We start from the raw sequence: 18,701 nt of genomic DNA, 5'->3' as shown, positions 1-18,701 counted from the left end.
CACGTATAATGACGTTTGACAGGCTGAAGCTGCAGAGTGCAGCATGAATGGGAGGGGTGGTGCCAAACCAACACAGACTCATGACACCTAGATGTGGGGTTCCCACCCCTGGCCTGCAGGGACTAGAAGGCAATGTCAGTGAGTGAGCCAGCCAGGTGTGGGACAACAGGACATGGTGGGGACTGTGGCAGACGGGGAGCTCATGCCCTTCGGAAGGGGCAGCCACCGCCCTTCCATCAAGTCATGGCCATGTGCCAGTGTGAGCCCAGTGCTGTCAATTGATCCCACCGCAGCGGAAGCAGGAATGAGGGTTGTTATGTGAAGTCACCCAGAAGTCAAACCAGACCCAGCCCACAGCACCAGCTGGAAGCAATTTAATGGCATTTGGCCCAGGCTCAAGGCTAGAATCCCTGGGTCCTTGCCCTCCCCCCGAAGACCCAACAGAGGGCAAGAAGAAACTCTGTGATCATTCTGTAGACAGTGGGATGGCAGGCTCCCCAAGCACAGGTCAGAAATCATCAGGCTCTACACTGGTATTTGGCTTTGAGGCATTTATTTCATGTACCTTTTGTACAGGTCCCGGGGCCAGGTGGGGGATGGGCAGGTGGAGGGTGGGGAGACCAGGCAGGGGGTAGCAATAAATAACACAGACAGACAGAGCTCCCCTCCAGACAGATGAGGTTAAAGGAGGTTAGAGCGGAGTTGTAATGTGGGAATGGGGGTGCTGCAGGGAGGGAGCAGCTGAGAAGGAGGGGGAGGCCAGGCCCCCAGGACCTCACTGTCACCTGCCTCATCCACTTGCTGCCCCAACCCCGGCTACTTTTGGAAGGAAGGGAGCCCACAGCCAGTGGGGGCCCGCAAGGGTCCTGGGGGCAGGGGTCGTCCACATGGGCTGTCCCCAGCCCCTTCACTTGACGCGGATTTCAGCATACTCAGCCAGCTCCTCCGTCAGGGTGTAGCTGTCCTTGGTGGGTCGTTTTCCCAGGTCCGAGTGGGAATAGCTCAGGTCCAGCTCTGGGGGCTCCCCCCGCAGGCCCAGCAGCCTCCTCTCAGATCCCAAGCGCCTCTCTCTCTATGAGGAGAAACAACCCATTAGCAGGGTCCTGTCCCCACCTTTTCCTGATGCAAAGGCTGGTGTGTTCACACCCCTATAGCTCCTAAGTTCAGTCCCAAAGCCCCGTGTGAACCTCCTTTCTCAAGGAACACCAGGCCAGCGAGCCCCATACTCTTCAAGTCATCCTCTGGGGCCTGTGCCAGTGCTGACACATCTACACACAATGACCTCCTCATTGCTGACATTGTAATTTGCCTACAAAATTGATGTTTCCAGGAAGGCTTCTCCAACACAGGAATTTGGGGGCATACAATTCAACCCATAAACACCTTCCCAGATTAAAGCCACCAAATCAGGATCTCACTTTTCCAAATTTTTGGAAATGCCTGATTCTCTAAATCCTTCCCCTATTTGGATCTGGCATGGCCTCCCTCCTCAGTCTGGGAGATCCTACAGATAGGACTTCGGCTTCCCAGTCACGCTTTCCATCCCCGTTCCCCCCACCTCCTGTCCCCGCCACGGGTATTTGGACACACACACAGGACGGTGGCCACAGACAAAAAGGAGCAGCAATGAGACAGAAGAGACAAGGCCAGGACTGCCAGGCAGGGCCAGACTTAACCAGAGACCGTCTTGGAAGCCTGACAGGGACGCACATACATGCACGCCAGCCCCAAGGCCCAACAAGGGCCCGGAGGCAGGCACACGGAGGCCCCCGGAACCTACCTCCTGGGGCGCTCAGTGACATTCCAGGCTAGAGACCTCTCTGGACTATTGGAGAAGGAAATGCAGTCACAGACACAGGCCGGGAGGATGAGGGCTGCCTTGGGCCCCACACCCCATAGCCCTTCACAGCCTCAGCCCGGGAACCTGCTCCCCGGCCTCCAGGTCCAACCTAGGCCTCCATACTTCCTTCCTCTCCCCCTTAAGGCCTGGCCTCCCCCTCAGCCCATTGGCCTCACGGGTCCTGCCCAGGCCTTCGGTGTCCCTGGCATCCAGGGTCCCCAGCTAGCCTGGAGCCATGGGGCTCTGGCCCTCACCTCGTACTTCTCCGGCGCCCCAGAGATGCGGAAGTCACTGCTGAACAAGACCGGGGGGTTGTCCCCTGCGGAGAAGCTGGGGCTCTCTGTCACGTTCTTTCTGCGGGGCAGGACACATCAGCCCCAGGGGGATTCCCAGGCCTCCCTCTCCCCTCCCTTCCTGCACCCCTATCTACCTCACAGGTTGGCTCAAGAGACCGCGGAGTCGCCCTCACACATCTCTCTACGATGGGGCAAACAGCCTCTTCAAAACAACCAGCCTCTCTCTGTCCACCATGGCCCATCCCTCCCCTGCCTCTGCAGCTCCTATCCTGTATGAGGATGAGCCACCTGGCCCCTGGTCACTGCCAATTTCCAGGCTCCCAGTCTGGATTCTCTGGGTTCCCTCATATGCTCTGGGTCTGTCTGTCCCTCTTGCTGCCTAGATGTGGAGCAGGGAGATTAATTCATTTTCAGGACAGCTGATATGTATGTTGTGCTGCAAGGAAGAAAAATAACAGCAGCTCAGTTGCGCCAGGTGGGTGTGGTTTGGGGCTGGGGAGTATTTTTGTTGCCACAGGTGTGTGTATTCTTTAGGGCTTCTGGAACCAGCTAGGACTGATGCTGTGGCTGCAGCCAGGGGTACCTGGGCTTTCCCCATCATGCTGGAGTGTGTTGGGGACAGTTCCTGGGGACAGGGAGGCTACAGCGCAGAACGTAGGGTAACAGATAATGAACGATTCGTGTAAAGCGCTCAGCCCAGCTACTGGCATACCTCCGACCAACAGAGGCTCAAATTCACAGGAGCCCTCTCTCAGCTGTCCAGCTGAGCATTCCCTGAATAGAACCCGCTGTGCCCACACGCAGGGCTGCCCTCCAGGCACTCACTTTCTGCGTGTCTGGGTAATGTAGCAGACGATGGCAATTAGGATGGCAAAGGCAACCACAGCTCCTACCGGCCCGATCTTGGCCCACATCAGTCGGTCTGAGGACGGAGAAGACCCAGGCGCCCTCAGGGCTGCTGGTGGTAATGAGGACACCTGGGTTCTTAGGAGACATACTGGGGTGATAGTCAAAATATTTACACAGCTGGCACATCTTTGCACTGACTGACTAGCTGGAGGCCCCATTAGTTGCTAGAGGGCCAAGGGGAGGAGCTCATAAAGTGTGGGCAAACTCAGGGTGGCCGCACCTCACCAGCCAGGGTGGGAATCCTCTACCACTTTATCAATCTGCATAGCCTGACCCAGCTCAGTGGCTGATCGCCAGCCTTGGGGGGTGGGGGGAGCTTGGATCCCAGAGGAGCCCCCTCCCTCCTGTGGCTCCCATCCCAAGGCCACAGCACTCACGGGCTCCCTGGAAGGGCAGCTCCAGGCTCTTGGTGCCATAGAGGTTCCTCGCCATACAGATGACCTGGGGTGGGGCCTGGGCCTGCCCCCGCAGCGTGAGAATGTTGGTGAGCAGGAGGCCACTGCGCTCTGAGTACACAAACTCCCGCTCGGTCTCGTTCACAGTCACATTGCGCGATGGCAGCTCGAAGGCCACAGATGGCTCCGGGTTGGATTTCACCACACACAGGCACTGCACCATGTCACGGGCCGCTGCACAGTGCGACTCCAGGAGGATCACAGGGGCGACTGCAGGGCCAAGGCCAAGACCAAGAGGGAGAGTGGGCTGGAGCCTGCCCAAGGCCGGCCTCAGGGGGACTCAGCTGAGGGCAAGGCCGGGGTGGCCAAGCGTGAGGGTGGTAGCTATGTGCAGGATCCCCAGTTTCTCCCACTTTTTTCTCTATCCTGACCGAGAAACACAGAATGCCTGACTGCTCTCTGACCCAGAGAGCTGCAGGTTTCCCCGCCTTCAACATTCCCAGGCACTGATAAAGGTATCTAGGTTGTTGCCCAAAACACTGACAGAAACTGGCCCCAGCCCTGAGACAAATTCCTTAAACCCTCATATAAACTCCATACCCTGACCCCCTTGCTGCAGACATACCCAGGTAGAACATCTTTTTCTCACTGTCTGTCTGGAAGGTGCTGCAGCGCACTCTGTAAGTTCCCCTAATAAATGTTTTGGACTGATCACCCTGGCATTTAGTGCTTCTTTCTTTGGAATCCTAATGGCCCCATCTCAGGATGGTTTGGGGCACTCCCTTGTGGGAACTCCCTAGTCACTTTTGGGGTGATTCCAGCTGTGGGTTTGGTCTGGATGACTATGGCTCAGAGATGAGTTGCACTTCTCCCTCTGCAGTATCTCTTGCACTCTCTCTAACTTCGGTCACCTTGTAAAACATAAATCAGATCACGGCACTCCCCCCCCCCACCCTTGGCCCTAGCCCTAGCCACAGTCTTTCCTTCTGTCACCCTGGCCCATTCCTTTCCTGTCATGCTGGCCTCCTTCCTCTTTCTCAAACTCATGGAGCTGTCGCATCCCAGGGTCTGTGTGTTTCTCCTTCAACCTGGAACACTTCCTTCAGATACCTGCCAGCTCACGTCCTCACTCCATACCGTCTCTCCCCACATGCTGTCTCCTCTGACCGCCCACAGGAACAGCACCTTGCTGTGCCTGTCATTCACTCCCTGTCTTGCTCGGTTTTCTACCAGGCACTTATCACTTATATACCCATGGTATATACTGATATAGTGAGTCTCTTATTTCCATCAGCACAGTGTCTTGCTTTGTTTCTACTCTGTCCCGCACATCAGAAGGGATGAACTCTGAATTCTTCCAGCCCCTGCCTTGTCAGGCCCTCAGGGTCTCACACACAGACTCAGACTGTCACCTCTTTTCTGGCCTCCAGCCTCTGCTCTCCCCCTTCTTGCAGATGCCCCCACTGCCTCCCCTGAACCCCCTGAATCCTGGCTCTCCCTTCTCACAGGACGCCCCATTGCCAGGAGCACAAAACATTACCTGCCACCCAACATAATTTTGTTGAATTTTGCGTTGCTGCCATTGATTACAAAACCAGTACTGGTAATTTTTTCTTTCATTTTCCAAAATATGAAATTATATTAGGACATTGAATGTTACTTTTTCAATTAATGTTCACTCCTGGAGAGACCAGCATGTCCTCTGCTTGCTCTAGGTTGAGCACTGGTTTTCAGTTTGTTCTGACCAAAACCTACTTACACACGAGCAAGAGACCCTTGGCCCATCTACCCCACCAAAAAGAATGTGCCTACAACAGTGACAGACCAGGGAGTCAGTCACCTGAGCAGATTCCAACTGGAACCACAACATGTACATCTCTAAGTCTACTAAGTAAAAGATGATAGGCCCCAAATTCTGTGTAGGCAGACACGCGTGATGCTTGCTGTAGTGTTAACCAATTAACACAGCACAGAGTAAATGAATAGCGACAAACCTGAACTGACAGAGATTACACTTTTTCAAAACCCTTCCACTCAAGATGGCACTGCTGGTGCTCCAGTGACAAAGTGTCTGCCCTGGATGCTGGGGGAATGCTGACATCCTGCCCATGCGTGGGCTCGCGGCCAACCTGGGCGACCTGAGAAAACCTGTGCAACACCAGACAAAGCTCAAGTGGGGATTTTGCGGTGGGAGGGCTTTGGCTTGAATCCTAGCTCTGCCATCTACTGGCTGGGTGAGGCCACTCAGTGCCCCTGGGCCTTCAGGATGGAGTTCTCATCTGCAAAACGGGGGTCATGGTCCTTAACTCTCAAGGGGCTACAGGACTCCAAAAATAGGCACGTTGAGTGTGCTGTAAATGCTTACCATCCCACCCAGTACTTAAGGTTAATCAGCAGAATCATTCCAGCAAGGGGATCACGTGAACAAAGCCTTGGTGGCAGAACACATGACAAGTAGCCAACCTGGGGCCCAACAGAAAGATCAGTGGGGACAATGACGATATCTCAGATTTATAGGGTATGTAGGACGTGTCAGGTGCTGTGGGCACTCAGCATAATTCCCTTAGTCCTCACAGCCATCTCTGAGGTAAGCAACTGTTATCAATCCCTTTTTCAGAGGAGGGAGCTGAGGATCAGCCAAGATGAAGTCACCTGCCCAAGATGATGGAGACAGAGCTGGGATTCTGACTCAGGTGCATTCAGCCCTGTTGGGTACTGGATGTCAGTAAAATTTCAGTTTCCTTCTATTAAACTGGGGTGAAGATCAGTCCCCTTTCCCCAGTCACGTGGCTGTGAAAACAAAACGCCTTCTGCATACCCTGTGCTGGGCTGGACCAGGCAGGAGTCTGGAAAAATCCTGGCCCTGACCAACCTTCCTAGCAGCAGGACCTCAGGAAATTCTGACCTTTAGTTTTCTCCCCAGTGAAGGAAGAGGATGATAATGCATACCTGCTGCACAGGGCACCCCAGGGCTCAGCAAGCTCATGCTTGTAAAGGATTCAATGCCTGGTCCAGAGAAGGCCCTTTGTGAATGTTTGCTGCTGCTGCTCTAATTAGGTAGGAGGGTCCTGCGACTCCCCTGAAAATGTATGTAAGGCGGTGGTGTGTACATGTTCAGGTGCTTCTGGCAGATTCTCAGAGGGTTCTCGGACTCTTAAGCTTAAGAACCACTTGGGTTGTATGGGGGAAAGATGCAGTGGAAGGAGGAAGCTGGTCCAGGATGGCACGTATAGAGAAAGCAGGGAGCCATACAACCACATGCCAGGATCACATTAATGCTGCGAGAGAGCAGAGACTGGGAAGGAACATGCCTGAAGGTCAGCAGAGGAGTGGGTGGCCATAGCTTTGCTGTGGAAGGTGGCACTCGAGGAACAATCTGTATCTACCATGCACTGATTATTGCTATGTACAGACTTATTGAGCATGTACTGTGTAGCAGACACTACTGAATGTTCTCCACGTTGAATCTCATTGAACCTTCTGGCAAACTTGTATAGTGGGGCCATTGTAGGTGGAGTAATTGAGGCCCTCGAGGTGAAGTTTGGAGATTAGCGTCAGAGGCTGGGCCAGAGCTGAGGGGGAAGCAGGTGATATTCCAGATGGAGTTATTTGAGGAAGAGGAGTCAAAACTGTGACTTGGCTGCTTCGACCCAGAGTGATGGCCAGGGGTGGGGGTGGGGGTGCTGGCAGTGCTGTCCATAGAGAGGAGGTCAGGAGAGGCACTGGTTTGCAGTGGAATGATGAGTTTCACTACCAAGACAGTAGCTTTTTATGTGCATCCGTCTCATCCCTCTAGCTAATACTGTTTCTGTTAATAAGCTTGGTGTCCTCTTGGTCCTACCCCCACCTCCCACAGATCCACACAGCCCTTTGCACATAACAACTGCTTGATCAATGTATTCTGATGTAATGACATAATATGAGGTCAGCTTTGGGCAGTAAAGAAGAGTGGAACCAAACCGCCTGGATTTGAACCTCAAATTCTGCCATTTCCTTGCTGGGTAACCTTGGGCAAGTGGCATAACCTCTCTGGGCCTCAGTTTCCTTCTCTGTAAACTGGGGACAGCAAAAGGACCTCCCTCATAAGGATGTCATGAGGATGAAATGGGTCCCTGAACAGTACTTCCAACAGTGTCTGGTACACAGTCACACTCCACAAGGGTTAGAATCATGAGTATTGTTTTAGTTGATGCAGAGGGGTAGTGGCTACAGAATCCAGAAATCTCCTTGGTCAAAAGCCCACCCCAGGATGTGGGAACTCAGTATTCTCAGATGGGGTTTTTATCTTCTTGCTGTGGGTTCAACTTCCCTGCCCTCCCCATCCTTGTCTGCTGGTGAGGACAGGCCCTGGTTGGAATGCGTGGGCACCTCCCAGTAACCCCAGTGTCTCCCACTGAACCACTCACTATCAGGTCAGGAATGGGGGGTGAAAGCAGGGGGTACTCACACTCCACGGACAGGTTGAAGGCGGTGGCCCTCTGGCCATACTGGTTCTCAGCCACGCACCAGTACTCTCCGTCATCCTCAGGTGTGACTGCTGGCAGCTCCAGCTGAAGCTCACTCTCGTAGATGACTGTGGCCAGGACCTGCTTCTCCTTGAAGATGGTGAGAATAGGGTCCGGGTTGCTCTGTGTGGAGCACAAGATGGAAACCGTCTCCCCCTCCACAGCTACCACTGTCCCATTCACCGTCGGCTTCCAGGGTGCATCTGGAGGGCAACACTGGGAGTTAATGGTCAGAAACCTGGAGATGCTTCTTCTGCCAGTCAACTCCCACCTCCAAATGTGACCCCAGTCACCCCAATCCTAGCACACCAGTTCAGGATGGCTCAGATAACTCCAGTCCTTGCTGTCTTGCTTACAACAACAGCGGCTCTGCAGCCAGAGTGCTTGTCTTTGGATCCCAGCTCTACCCCTTCCCAGCTGTGTGTGGACCCATTTCTTAACTTCTCCTGGACTTACTTTTCTCATCTGGAAAATGGGCTTAATAATAATTTCAGTCTCATAGAGGTAATCATCCAACATTCACTGAGAACCTGCTGAGTGACAGGCACTGTTCTAGCTTGAACAAGGCCCATGTGGAGAAATGCTATATAAGTAAATAAAATACATACTTTCTAAGATGAAGATAAGTGCTGTGGAGAAAAATAAAGGGGGGGGTGCAGAGGGAGATGGGAAATCAGGGTCGTTACAGTTTTAAATTGGATGGTGAGGGAAGGCTTCAATGAGACTAGGAGTTGGGCAGGATGCAGCCGTGGGGATGCCTGGGGGAAGAGCATTTGTGTAAAGCACTCTGGAACTGCTGAGTAAATGTTGGCTGTGGTTGTCACTGTTATTATCCCCAGCCCTGGGCACTTTGCCTCAATAAATATTTGTGAATGAATGAATGAATGAATGGCCTCTCCTTGGATCCTAACTAAGAATCCTGTTCTGACCAGCCCCCTCTCAGGCCCCATAAGAGACGCATGCACACACGTAGTGGCTGGGTAACACCTGGGGTCCCCTCAACCCTCCCCTTAGAGCTGCTGCGGGGCTCATTTTAAAACGCAGATTCCTGGGGCCTGGTCCAGATCACTTCCAGACCAGGCAGGGGCAGCCCCAAGAAAGGGTATTTAACAGTCTTTCCTAGGTAGCAGGGATGAATCTGTGTCTTGCCTCGGCATAAGAGGGGTGCAGGGCAGGTGTTCACCAGATATTTGTGGAAAGAATAAAAGAACACTTGCACCTGCAACCCTCCTCTCGGGCAGGGCCCAGCCCGCGCCGCCCTGGGTGAGGCCCTTTCCCCTGATCTCTCCGCCGCAGGTCCCGCGGGAGGCGCGTGGACGCACAGGGCGGGGACTCACACATGACGCTGAGCCCCACGGTGCGGTTGTCCTGGCCGTAGGCGTTCTCTGCCAGACAGGCGTAGACGCCGTCCTCCCCGGGGGTCACCTCTTCCAGCTCCAGGTACAGGCTCTCGGCCACGGCCTCGCGGAGCACCGTCCCGTCCCGCATCCAGGTCAGCAGCGGCAGCGGGTTGCTGTCAGCCCCACAGAGCAGGCTGACGTGGGAGCCCTCGATGGCCTCCACCGAGGAGTTCATCTCCACAATCACCGGGGGGTCTGAGGCCCGCGACATGGCGGGGTCAGCGGGCACTTGACGCAGACCCTGCGTCTGCCCCGGCCCTGGCCCCGGCCCGCCCCCGTCCCAGTCCCCGCCCCGGGCCCCCCACCCCACCCCCCACCCCGCCCACACCCGGGCTCACACTTGACGTCCAGGCTGGCATAGCCCTCGAACTGCAGGGTGGTGTTGGGGAAGGAGGCCTGGCAGCCCAGCCGGTGGCCGTTGGCCTCCCGAGAGGGCACGAAGTGTAGCAGAGACACCTGCACCCAGGTCCCCTCGTCCTCGCGCAGCCGGCCCAGCACGGCCGGCGCCCCCAGCCCCTCGTGGCCCAGCCAGCTGAGCTCTGGGTGCAGCTCTGGGCAGTTGTCCGGCACCATGCAGCTGACCTCCACTTCTGTGCCCGCCACCACCTCCGGGGGAACCACGATGTTGGGGGTGTCTAGGTGATGTGGGGAAAAGGAGGGTTGAGGGAGCAACGCTGGGCTCTGTGTCACCTCCACTTTGTCCAGCTCCATTCCTAGTATGTCCCCTTCTCTGTCCCTGGATACAGAATTCCCTTCAGCCTTCCCTCCTCCTGGTTATCCTTCACCCAGAAGCCCTCTACGGATCTAACCAGAGTGTAACAATAATGAAAATACCAATACAGTGCTCTGAGCACTGTACAGTGCTGAAATTGCCCAGTCCTTCCAGCAAAGCTAGAAGGTGGGCGCTGTTATTTTGTTCATTTTTCAGATGAGGGAACTGAAGCCATAGCAAGTATGGGATAAAACTGGGCTTCAAATCTTGTCTCTCTGGCTTCAGCCTCTGTGCTCATGACACTACGTTGTATTCCTTAAGAAGCTCTCTCCTCCCGCATCTTTGCTTTGGTTTTACCCTTCTAACTGTGTATGTGAGCGTGTGTGTGGTCTATGTGTGTGTGAGTATGTGAGTATGTGTATGGTGTGTGTGTGGTGTGTGTGGTATGTGTGCAGTTTGTGTGTGTGTAGTATGTCGTGTGTAGTGTGTTGTGTGTGTGTAGTATGGTGTGTGGTGGTGTGCAGAGTGTGTGTGTAGAGTGGTGTGTATGTGTCAGTGTAGTGTGGTGTGTGTGTAGTGCATAGTGTGTGTGTAGTGTGGTGTGTGTGTGTGTGATATGTGTGAGTGTAGTGTGATGTGTGTAGTGTGGTGTGTGTGTAGTGTGGTGTGTGTGTAGTGCATAGTGTGTGTGTAGTGTGGTATGTGTGTGGTATATGTAGGGTGTATGTACGGTGTGTGGTGTGTGTGGTGTGGTGTATGTGTAGTGTGGTCTGTGTGTGTGTGTGTGTGGTGTGTGTGTGTAGCATGGTGTGTGTGTGGTATGTGTATAGTGTGGTGTATGTGTGGTGTGTGTAGTGTGGTGTGGGGGGGTATGTAGGGGGTATGTGTGTGTGTGTGTGTGTATAGTGTGGTGTGTGTGGTATGTGCATAGTGTGGTGTGTGTAGTGTAGTGTGTGTGTGGTATGTGTGTAGTGTGGTGTGTGTGTGTGGTGTAGTGTGTGTGTGGTATGTGTGTAGTGTGGTGTGTGTGTGTAGGGTGTGTGGCATATGTGTGTGCGTCACACCTGTGCTGTCTCTTTCTACACCAGGGCTGGAATCTGGCTCCTCATGTAGACTTGGTGCTGATGGGAGCATGAATCTCAGGGCTGCAAGCAGTAGGGCCTCTCAGAAACTGGGCAGTGGGGATGCCTGAAATCAGGCAGTGGGCCCTATTCTGATTGCCAGATCTGGCCACAGCTGCATTTTATTTGACCTAAAGAATTTCTTAAAAGATATCTGAATCAGCAGCTAATATTTTAGAATTAGGAGATTACACTGAAAAATCTACAATTCTGGTTTCTCTTAAAAGTCCAGAATGCTGACAGCAACGACTCTGCATCCTGTTATCTGGAGCCGGGTGCCATGTACTGTGTGCTGGGCACTGCTCTGAGCACTTAACAGCTATTCACTCGTTGGCTTTACGTGCTGTTCTTATCCCCATTTTACGGAAGAGGAAAGCAAGGCCCAGGGAAGTTAAGTAACTTGCCCAAGGTCACCTAGCTGAAGCAGGGACCCAGAGGCCTTTCCCCTAACTCCTGGGCCCCACTGTCTCTCACCAGGTGTTTCTAGAAGAGTAAGAGCAACCGTTTTCCTCCCAGGGCAGCAAGACTATTTTGGGCCCTGCTTTGTTCATTTCTGTCATCTGCGCGGTCCACAGGGCATTGAGGTTTGCACCCTGCTGCCAAGTTGACACCTCCCGGATCTGCCCTTCAGACCTCCTGGGGAAGGGGCTGGGAGGACTTCTTGCTGCACCCCTGTCTGCCCTAGCACTGCCCCCAGCCCCTCGGTGCCTGCACAACCTCTGGGGACTCACTGATGATGTCCAGGACGCTGTGCTCTGAGAAGGTGTACTGGTTGTAGCCACCCAGGTCTCCACGGAAGTAGTACTTGCCGCCCAGCTCGGGGCTGACATTGCTGAGCAGGAGAGTGCAGTTGCGCAGTCCCAGGTCCCCCAGGAGGCGGCTACGGCCCTGGAAGCTCTCATGGACGACTTGTGTGCGTGACTTGAAGACCACTGGGGGGTAGTTCTTGGGGTAGGGGCTGTTGAAGTACCAGACACCATGCACGACAGCGGGCCGCAGCTCATCGGGGAAGTCAAAGCGGCAGGGGATGGAGACACACGTGCCCTCAAATGCTGAGATGGACGAGGGCATCCAGGCACCCCAGTGACCCCCTCGAGAGGCTGTGGGTGAGCAGGACCACTGAGGCTGAGGAATATGTCCCACCTGGTTCACCCCCTCCGCTCCTATCACCTTCCACTGGCTTGGGGGTCCAGGCACCCACAGAAATGCCCCCAGTCTGCTCAGGGTCCAAGGCCCCAGGATCCCCAGCACCTCCCAGCCATTACCTGAAATCATAATCCAAAACAGGGGCAGTGCCGTGAGGAATATCATTTTGTACAGCAAGTGAGCCGTAGCTGGAGAAGGAGAGAAGGTTAAAGGCCAGAGGAAGTGAACGGGGTTGGGGGAGTGCTTCTGTCAAAGCTTCAGGAAAGGACCTGTTCTGATATTAGCTGCTGCTGTTATTCATAATTACAAACTGGCATTATATGGCATTGGCCATGTGCCAGGCCTCAGTGCTTTATTCTGCTATATGAAGTCATTTAATCTCTTTGAGGTACGTGTAATTATTATCCTCATTTTATAGCTGAGGTCCAGAGAGGTTAAGTAACTTGCCCAAGGCCACACAACTGGTCTGCAGCCTTAACCACCAGGCTGTCCTGTGTCTATGTGACAGTGATGTGCTAATAATTATCTTCATCACCATTGTGCCCCTGGGCATCTCCAAAAAGTAAGGACAGAGCCCAGGCCGGAGCAGCAGGACGTGGGAAGCCAAGAGGAAGTGAAGCTAGTGCCCTGCCCCTCACCTCAGTCTCCCTGAGTTGGGAATGTCTTCTTGTCCCGCTTGCAGCTGCCAGCCAGCCTACCTGGAATGACAGTCAGGTGCAAGGGGAGGGGGCCTGAGCACCCACCCCCCTCTATCAGTGTACACTCTGGGCTGTGGCCTGTTTCAAGGCTGCTCATGTGGTCTCTGTTGTCTATGAATACTTGGAACCCTCCTACACAACCTCAAAGTTAATCCAAAGCAACCCCCCAACCTAGCCAAGATGTGGGAGAACTCAGAGAGGGAAGGGGTAATGGGAGCGTCAGGGTAGGGGGTGAGCAGGGGGTGTGGCAAGTGGGGTGAGGGAGCAGATGTCCCACGGCTGAGGCCTGGGGGTGGCAGGCAGGGACCCAGCCCATCAATGACTGGGTTTCACGGCATCAGCATTCCCAGCATGCCGTGTGAATTCCTGCCGCCCTCTCCCACCCCACAGACGGCCCCTCATGTCCCCACCCTCACCAGAGGCCAGTGCCCAGTACAAAAGAGCCCTGTTTCCCCAAGGGAGAGGGTGCCTCACCCTGGGGGGCTTCTGGGGTAGGTGAGGAGTGAGAGAGGACTCATGCAGTCTTGGCTGGGCTCTGAGTGGGGCCAGGAAGGACTGGGGTTGGGGGTTAGTGAGCTCCTGGCACCCAGCTGCTCTGTGGGTCGCCTCAGGGTTGGAGCCAGGATTTCCAAGTGGCTGCTTTTCCCAGTCTTTGCTGCCCTCTTCCCACAGACACAGACACATGCAAATGCTGCTGTGAAATGTGACAGATCTAGACCCAGCCAGAAGGAGCTGGCTCGCACAATAGAGACTCAGGCAGGGCCCTGTGCACATGTACAGACACTGGGACCCCTGTGCCCGCAGAGATGTGCTGGCACTCACACAGTCGCAAAGGCACGCCTGGGCTGCACTCCCTCCTGTCCACCACACACCTGGACAGACATGGACATGGCATTCAGGCACATACACGTTGCCCTACATGCATGCCATGCTCACAAAAACACAAGGACCTGAACACACACACCGAGGTGTAACTATAGACAGGTCGACCCAGTACACACCAATGAACGCATGGCAGATGCCACCCTTGCACCTGCCATGGGAAGGTACAGGAGACAGACACAGGTGAGGACCAGCCATGTGGCCTGGGCAGATACGTGAAACAAGCATGTAGAAAAAACTTTCGAACAGGCAGAAACAGGTTCTTGAAGTAGGGGCCAAAACAATGTTAATTATTACAATGGTTCTCTAAAGGGCCACAATACATAAACATATATACACAATAAATTAAACATACAGGGCCGGCCCATGGCTCACTAGGGAGAGAGTGGTGCTGACAACACCAAGTCAAGGGTTAAGATCCCCTTACTGGTCATCTTTAAAAAAAATAAAAATAAAAATAAAAATAAATAAAAATAAATAAAAAATAAATAAACATACAGTTGAAATTTCAAGGGAGGAATGGGATTAGGTAAAATGTATCTAAAAAGTTTCCTTAGTGGGGCATAATGAAAAGAAGTTGAGAAACGTTGAAGCAGGCTGAGACACACAAGGGAGGTGCACGGGTGTGCATGTATGCACACGCACATGCACCTGTTGTGTGCCAGGTGCTAGAACTTGCTGGCTCACAGCTCACTGCCCCCATCTCCTCCCAGATTGCAGGATGCAGGTGTCTGATCACCTGGGCATCCTTCCGCTCTTCACCCAGCCCCGGACCACTTCCACCCCACCTGCTGCAAACTTGGGAGGTCCAGGGGAGCCGCTCCTACATAACCTCCAGCCACAAGGGGTGCCGAGGAGAGCCTGTTGTTTTTTCTCTCTGTGGCTTCTTTCCAAAGCCCTGTTTCTGTTCCCACCATGGGCCCAGTCAATTCTCAAAGCAGTGCCAAGCAATGCCCTCCCCCGTACTAAATTAGTGGCCATTCACAGTGACCCTCCCTCGCCCAGAGCGCTTCACCTTGCACATGCTCTGGGTGCCGCTGCCCATCCTCTCCCCCATGTGCTGGACCTCTCGCTGCAATACTCACTTGGATGCTCTGGCTTCTGCACTCTCTGCTCCACCGGCCCAGCTCGCAGTCCCCTGGCCTCCCAGGGTCTAGGTCCCCACTTGCTGGCCCCTCCCCTCCCCCTGGGTGCCAGGGGCCGCCTGCCTCCAGGGCCCAGCTCCTCCCTGCCCCTGGGGGAGGGGGGCACAAAGGGGCCCTTGTCACCACGGGGCTCAGACTGGGCAGCCTGACGCCTGGGTTCTACTAGCTCCTTCCTGGAAGGGATTGGGGTGGGGGGAGGTGGCTGCCTCATTTGTTCCCCCTTGTCTATCACTGTGCACCCTGATTCTGGATCCCTGCGGGGGTGTGGTCTAATCTCTCTGGAAGTCCCAGGCTGAGGGACAGAAGGCATTGTCCTTAGGTAATCTGGCTTGGCAATGTTAGGTGTAATTTCAGTCGTGAGAGGCCAGTAGTGTCCAGTGCGGGCAGCAGGAGGAGACAGTTCTTTCCCACCCCCATCTTCAGGTGTCACCTCCAACTTCTCTAGAGTCACTTCTCCTTGGTCATCCTGGTCTATTTTCTTCTTGGCTCTTCTTGTCATCCAGAATGACCTTATGTGTTAACTGTCTCCTCTTGAAGAACGTGACCTCCGTGAGGCAGGGCTCTGTCAGTGTTATTCTCAATCTATCCCTACTTATAGACCAGCCCCTGGCATGGAGTTAAGCTCAATAAACATAGAATGGGTGTTTACATGTGTTCAGACTCAGGGCCTTTGCACTTACTGCTCCTTCCTGGAAAGCTGTCCCTACTCTGTTCCACTCCCCACTGCACCACTGGTCACAGCCTGCTCGTCCTTTAGGCTCAGCAGATTGGATGCCACTTCCTTACCCCCTTGCCAAGCCAAGCCCAGCCCCTCTATTTAAATGCCATCCTTTCCTTCCATAGCCCTCAGCACACTTGCCCATTTGCACTCCCGATGTGCTGCCTTGTCCTTGGCTTCCCTGCTAGTCCGGGAGCTCTTGAAGGGCAGGGTTTTGGCAGAACCCTGTCTGTCTTGTGTTGCCCTGTGTCCCCTAGAACAGTGCTTGGTGCACGCAGAGCCATGCTGACTCTAGCTTGGGTGCAGATCCTCCGGGTGCAGTTTCCACGGTGGTCCTGATACTACCTCAGCCCCTCCCATTAGTCATGATCTTTGCAAGGTGGGCATGGGCAGGGGGTGGGGGAGCTGGAGGAGGTGTTATGATTAAGTGTAGCAGTGGTTTGACCATGAGCTGTTTGACCACACTGGGACATCTGTCCTCCTTCATTTCACGGCAGTGGGGAGGGAGGGTCCTTTCTCCCAAGGGAGAACCCAGGGGTGAGGGCCAGGGAAATCCCTCAGACCAGGAGCTAGGAGCAGGGGAAAGCTGGAGTGGGTGGAGGAGTCCCACCCCCACCTCAGGCTTCGTGATGTCAGACTCTGTCTGTGCCTTTCGCAGTCAGGGACAAAGGCCTATTGAGAGTGGGGTGGGGCTTGAATGCCTGGTCCTGGAGAAGAGAGGGGCCTGGTGCCTGGGCTTTGCGGGAGGACACTGAGATCCTGGGGTGCTCATATGTCACAACCTTCAGCGTCAACACCAACCCCATTGGGTCGTGTGCCTGTATAGTTTGGGGCTCCATTTCCTCTCTGGGTGTGAACTGAAGGCTGTTCCTGGGAGAAGGATGCACAGGCGTGTGCATCCTGCAGAGAGCACTGGCAACTACTGCTGAAACCTGCAATCTCCGGTCTCCAGCCCACAGGGTGAGGCAGGTGTGGTGAGGGGCTGGGTGAGAGGACAGTGGAACTGGACGGCAGGTGCCCTGTCTACAGGGGCCGGCCGCCATGCAGATCCAGCTGCCAGTGCTGCCAGGTCAGGAGAAAGCAGGTGTATTAGTTTGCTAGGGATACCATAACAAAGTACCACACTGGGTGGCTTAAAAATCATAGTTTATTGTCTCACAGTTCTAGGAGCTTGCATTCCAAAAACCAAGGTGTCAGCAGAGTTGGTCCTTCTGAGGGCTGTGAGGGAAGGACCTGTTCCAGACCTCTCTCCTTGGCTTGTAAGTGGCTGTCTCCATCTTCACGTGGCATTCTACCTGTATGTGTCTCTGTCCAAATTTCCCCTTTTTATAAGGACACCAGTCATAATGGATTAGGACCCAATGTAATGACCTCATTTCAACTTGATTACTTCTGTAAAGTCTCTATCTTTAACTAAGGTCACATTCTGAGGTACTCAGGGATTAGGACTCCAACATATGAATTTGGGTGTAAACACAGTTCAACCCATAACAGCAGGTACTTAGATTTTTATGTGAATTGTCCTGATTTTTAGGTATTAGTCCAATTTTATCTAAAATGTTATGCAAACCAAACAAAACACGTCTCCAGGCAGAATCAAGCTGTCTTGAGTGGGAGTTGGGGCTTGATCCTCCCAAAGGCACTTGCTGCCCTCAGTCAGTGTTGGCAGCTGCACACCACTGGTCCTCAAAGTGTGGCCCCCGGGGCTGGCAGCATCAGCACCGCCTAGGACCTTGTTAGAAATGCAAGTTCTAGGACCCCACAGCACACCTGCAGAATCAGGAAGTCTGGCGGTGAGGCTTAGCAATCTGCATTTAAACAGTCCCTCCAGGAGAGTCTGAGGCACACTACAATTTGAGTACCTTTGCTTCACATCTTCTCACATCTCTAGGACTACCCTGGGGAACTTCTTGCTAAAATGGGAGAAGAGCACCTGGAGTCCTTAAATGTAATTAGCAATTTCAGGTTTCCCTTCTTCCAGACTTATATCAAGAGGGTCAGAGAGGCTTCCACTCTCTGAGTCAATACTAATCCTTGGGCTGGCTGGTTAGCTCAGTTGGTTAGAGCACAGCCTTATGACACCAAGGTCACGGGTTTGGATCCCCGTACTGGCCAGCCACCAAAAATAATAAATAAATGGGGGTTTTCTGGCACTGGCTAGCTGCAGAAAACAAACAAACAAACAAAAAAACCCCAACTAATCCTTTACATTTAGGGGGCCTTTGAAAGTTTCCAAAACAATTTCACACTCCTCTCGTTGGTGGAGAAGCTCAAGAGCCAGATGAACAAAGTACTATGGAAGCGCTTCTCTCCTTTATAGATGAGGAGGTGAGTTTCAGATGAGGAGAAGATGCAGGCAAGATGAAAGGAGGTCAGGTTCTCCACCCACGATCCCCTCCCTTCCCTTTCAGTGTCCCTTCGGGAGACCTCTCCTCCCAGACTCCCAGACCGCAAGCCTCTGCCGACTTCTAAGGCTGAAGACAAAAGTTGGTGGTGTGCAGGGCTGACCTGGCTCCCAATTGGCTGTAGTTTGGCTCACAGAATGTTGGTTTAAAAAAACAAATTTGTTTAATCAGCTGCCAATATTCTAATGATCAGGAAATTTTATCTAAAAATAAGGAATTCCATCTAAGCTTGACAAAATCAGAAGCTCTAGCCATGACTGGACTGCCTCTGGGCCTGGCAGCCATCTCTTGGAGCCCTCTTCAGATGGCCCCCAGGCCTCCCCAGTCCCTATCCATGCTCAACACTGAGGCCAAAAGGCCAATGCCCTTTATCATCACGTGGGTGGTGGTGTTTTTTCATGAGCAAAGAAGATAGTGAAATACATCTTGTATCTCTTTTTCTACCAAAAGTGGGGCAATCAGAATGGGAGGGAACTTAATTCCCTGTGGGGGTGAACAGGATTCCTATACGCTTTGTGTGCAAAGTTTG

The 18,701-nt window shown here is 53.6% G+C and overlaps 1 protein-coding gene across 2 annotated transcripts; it reads right to left on the bottom strand.

The window, feature by feature from the left end:
* Positions 1-907: 907 nt before the first annotated feature.
* MAG (myelin associated glycoprotein) lies at positions 908-12,492 on the bottom strand. 2 transcript variants are annotated; one of them, XM_063112313.1, is made up of 9 exons: positions 12,444-12,492; positions 11,910-12,278; positions 9,684-9,980; positions 9,283-9,540; positions 7,888-8,148; positions 3,423-3,710; positions 2,962-3,058; positions 2,095-2,194; positions 908-1,072 (listed from the first exon to the last, which is right to left on the bottom strand). In XM_063112313.1, exons 1-9 carry the CDS (start codon positions 12,487-12,489, stop codon positions 908-910), a joined length of 1,881 nt encoding a protein of 626 aa, XP_062968383.1. In that variant the 5' UTR covers positions 12,490-12,492. The 2 variants fall into 2 exon arrangements, with proteins under 2 accessions (XP_062968383.1, XP_062968382.1); XM_063112312.1 differs by lacking the exon at positions 908-1,072 and adding an exon at positions 1,793-1,825 and having other exon boundaries at positions 12,444-12,489.
* Between the last annotated feature and the right edge of the window lie 6,209 nt (positions 12,493-18,701).

The sequence above is a fragment of the Cynocephalus volans genome, chromosome 10, assembly GCF_027409185.1.
Source record: "Cynocephalus volans isolate mCynVol1 chromosome 10, mCynVol1.pri, whole genome shotgun sequence".
Classification (NCBI taxonomy): Eukaryota; Metazoa; Chordata; class Mammalia; order Dermoptera; family Cynocephalidae; genus Cynocephalus; species Cynocephalus volans.
This window is presented reverse-complemented; position numbering and strand designations above follow the sequence as displayed.

Coding starts and splice junctions, on each gene's coding strand:
- MAG (XM_063112313.1), bottom strand. CDS start 12,489: ATGATATTCCTCACGGCACTGCCCCTGTTTTGGATTATGATTTCAG. Junction 9,981..11,909: donor CAGCGTCCTGGACATCATCA/GTGAGTCCCCAG, acceptor CACATCACCTAG/ACACCCCCAACATCGTGGTT. Junction 3,059..3,422: donor GCTGCCCTTCCAGGGAGCCC/GTGAGTGCTGTG, acceptor CTCCGTCCTCAG/ACCGACTGATGTGGGCCAAG.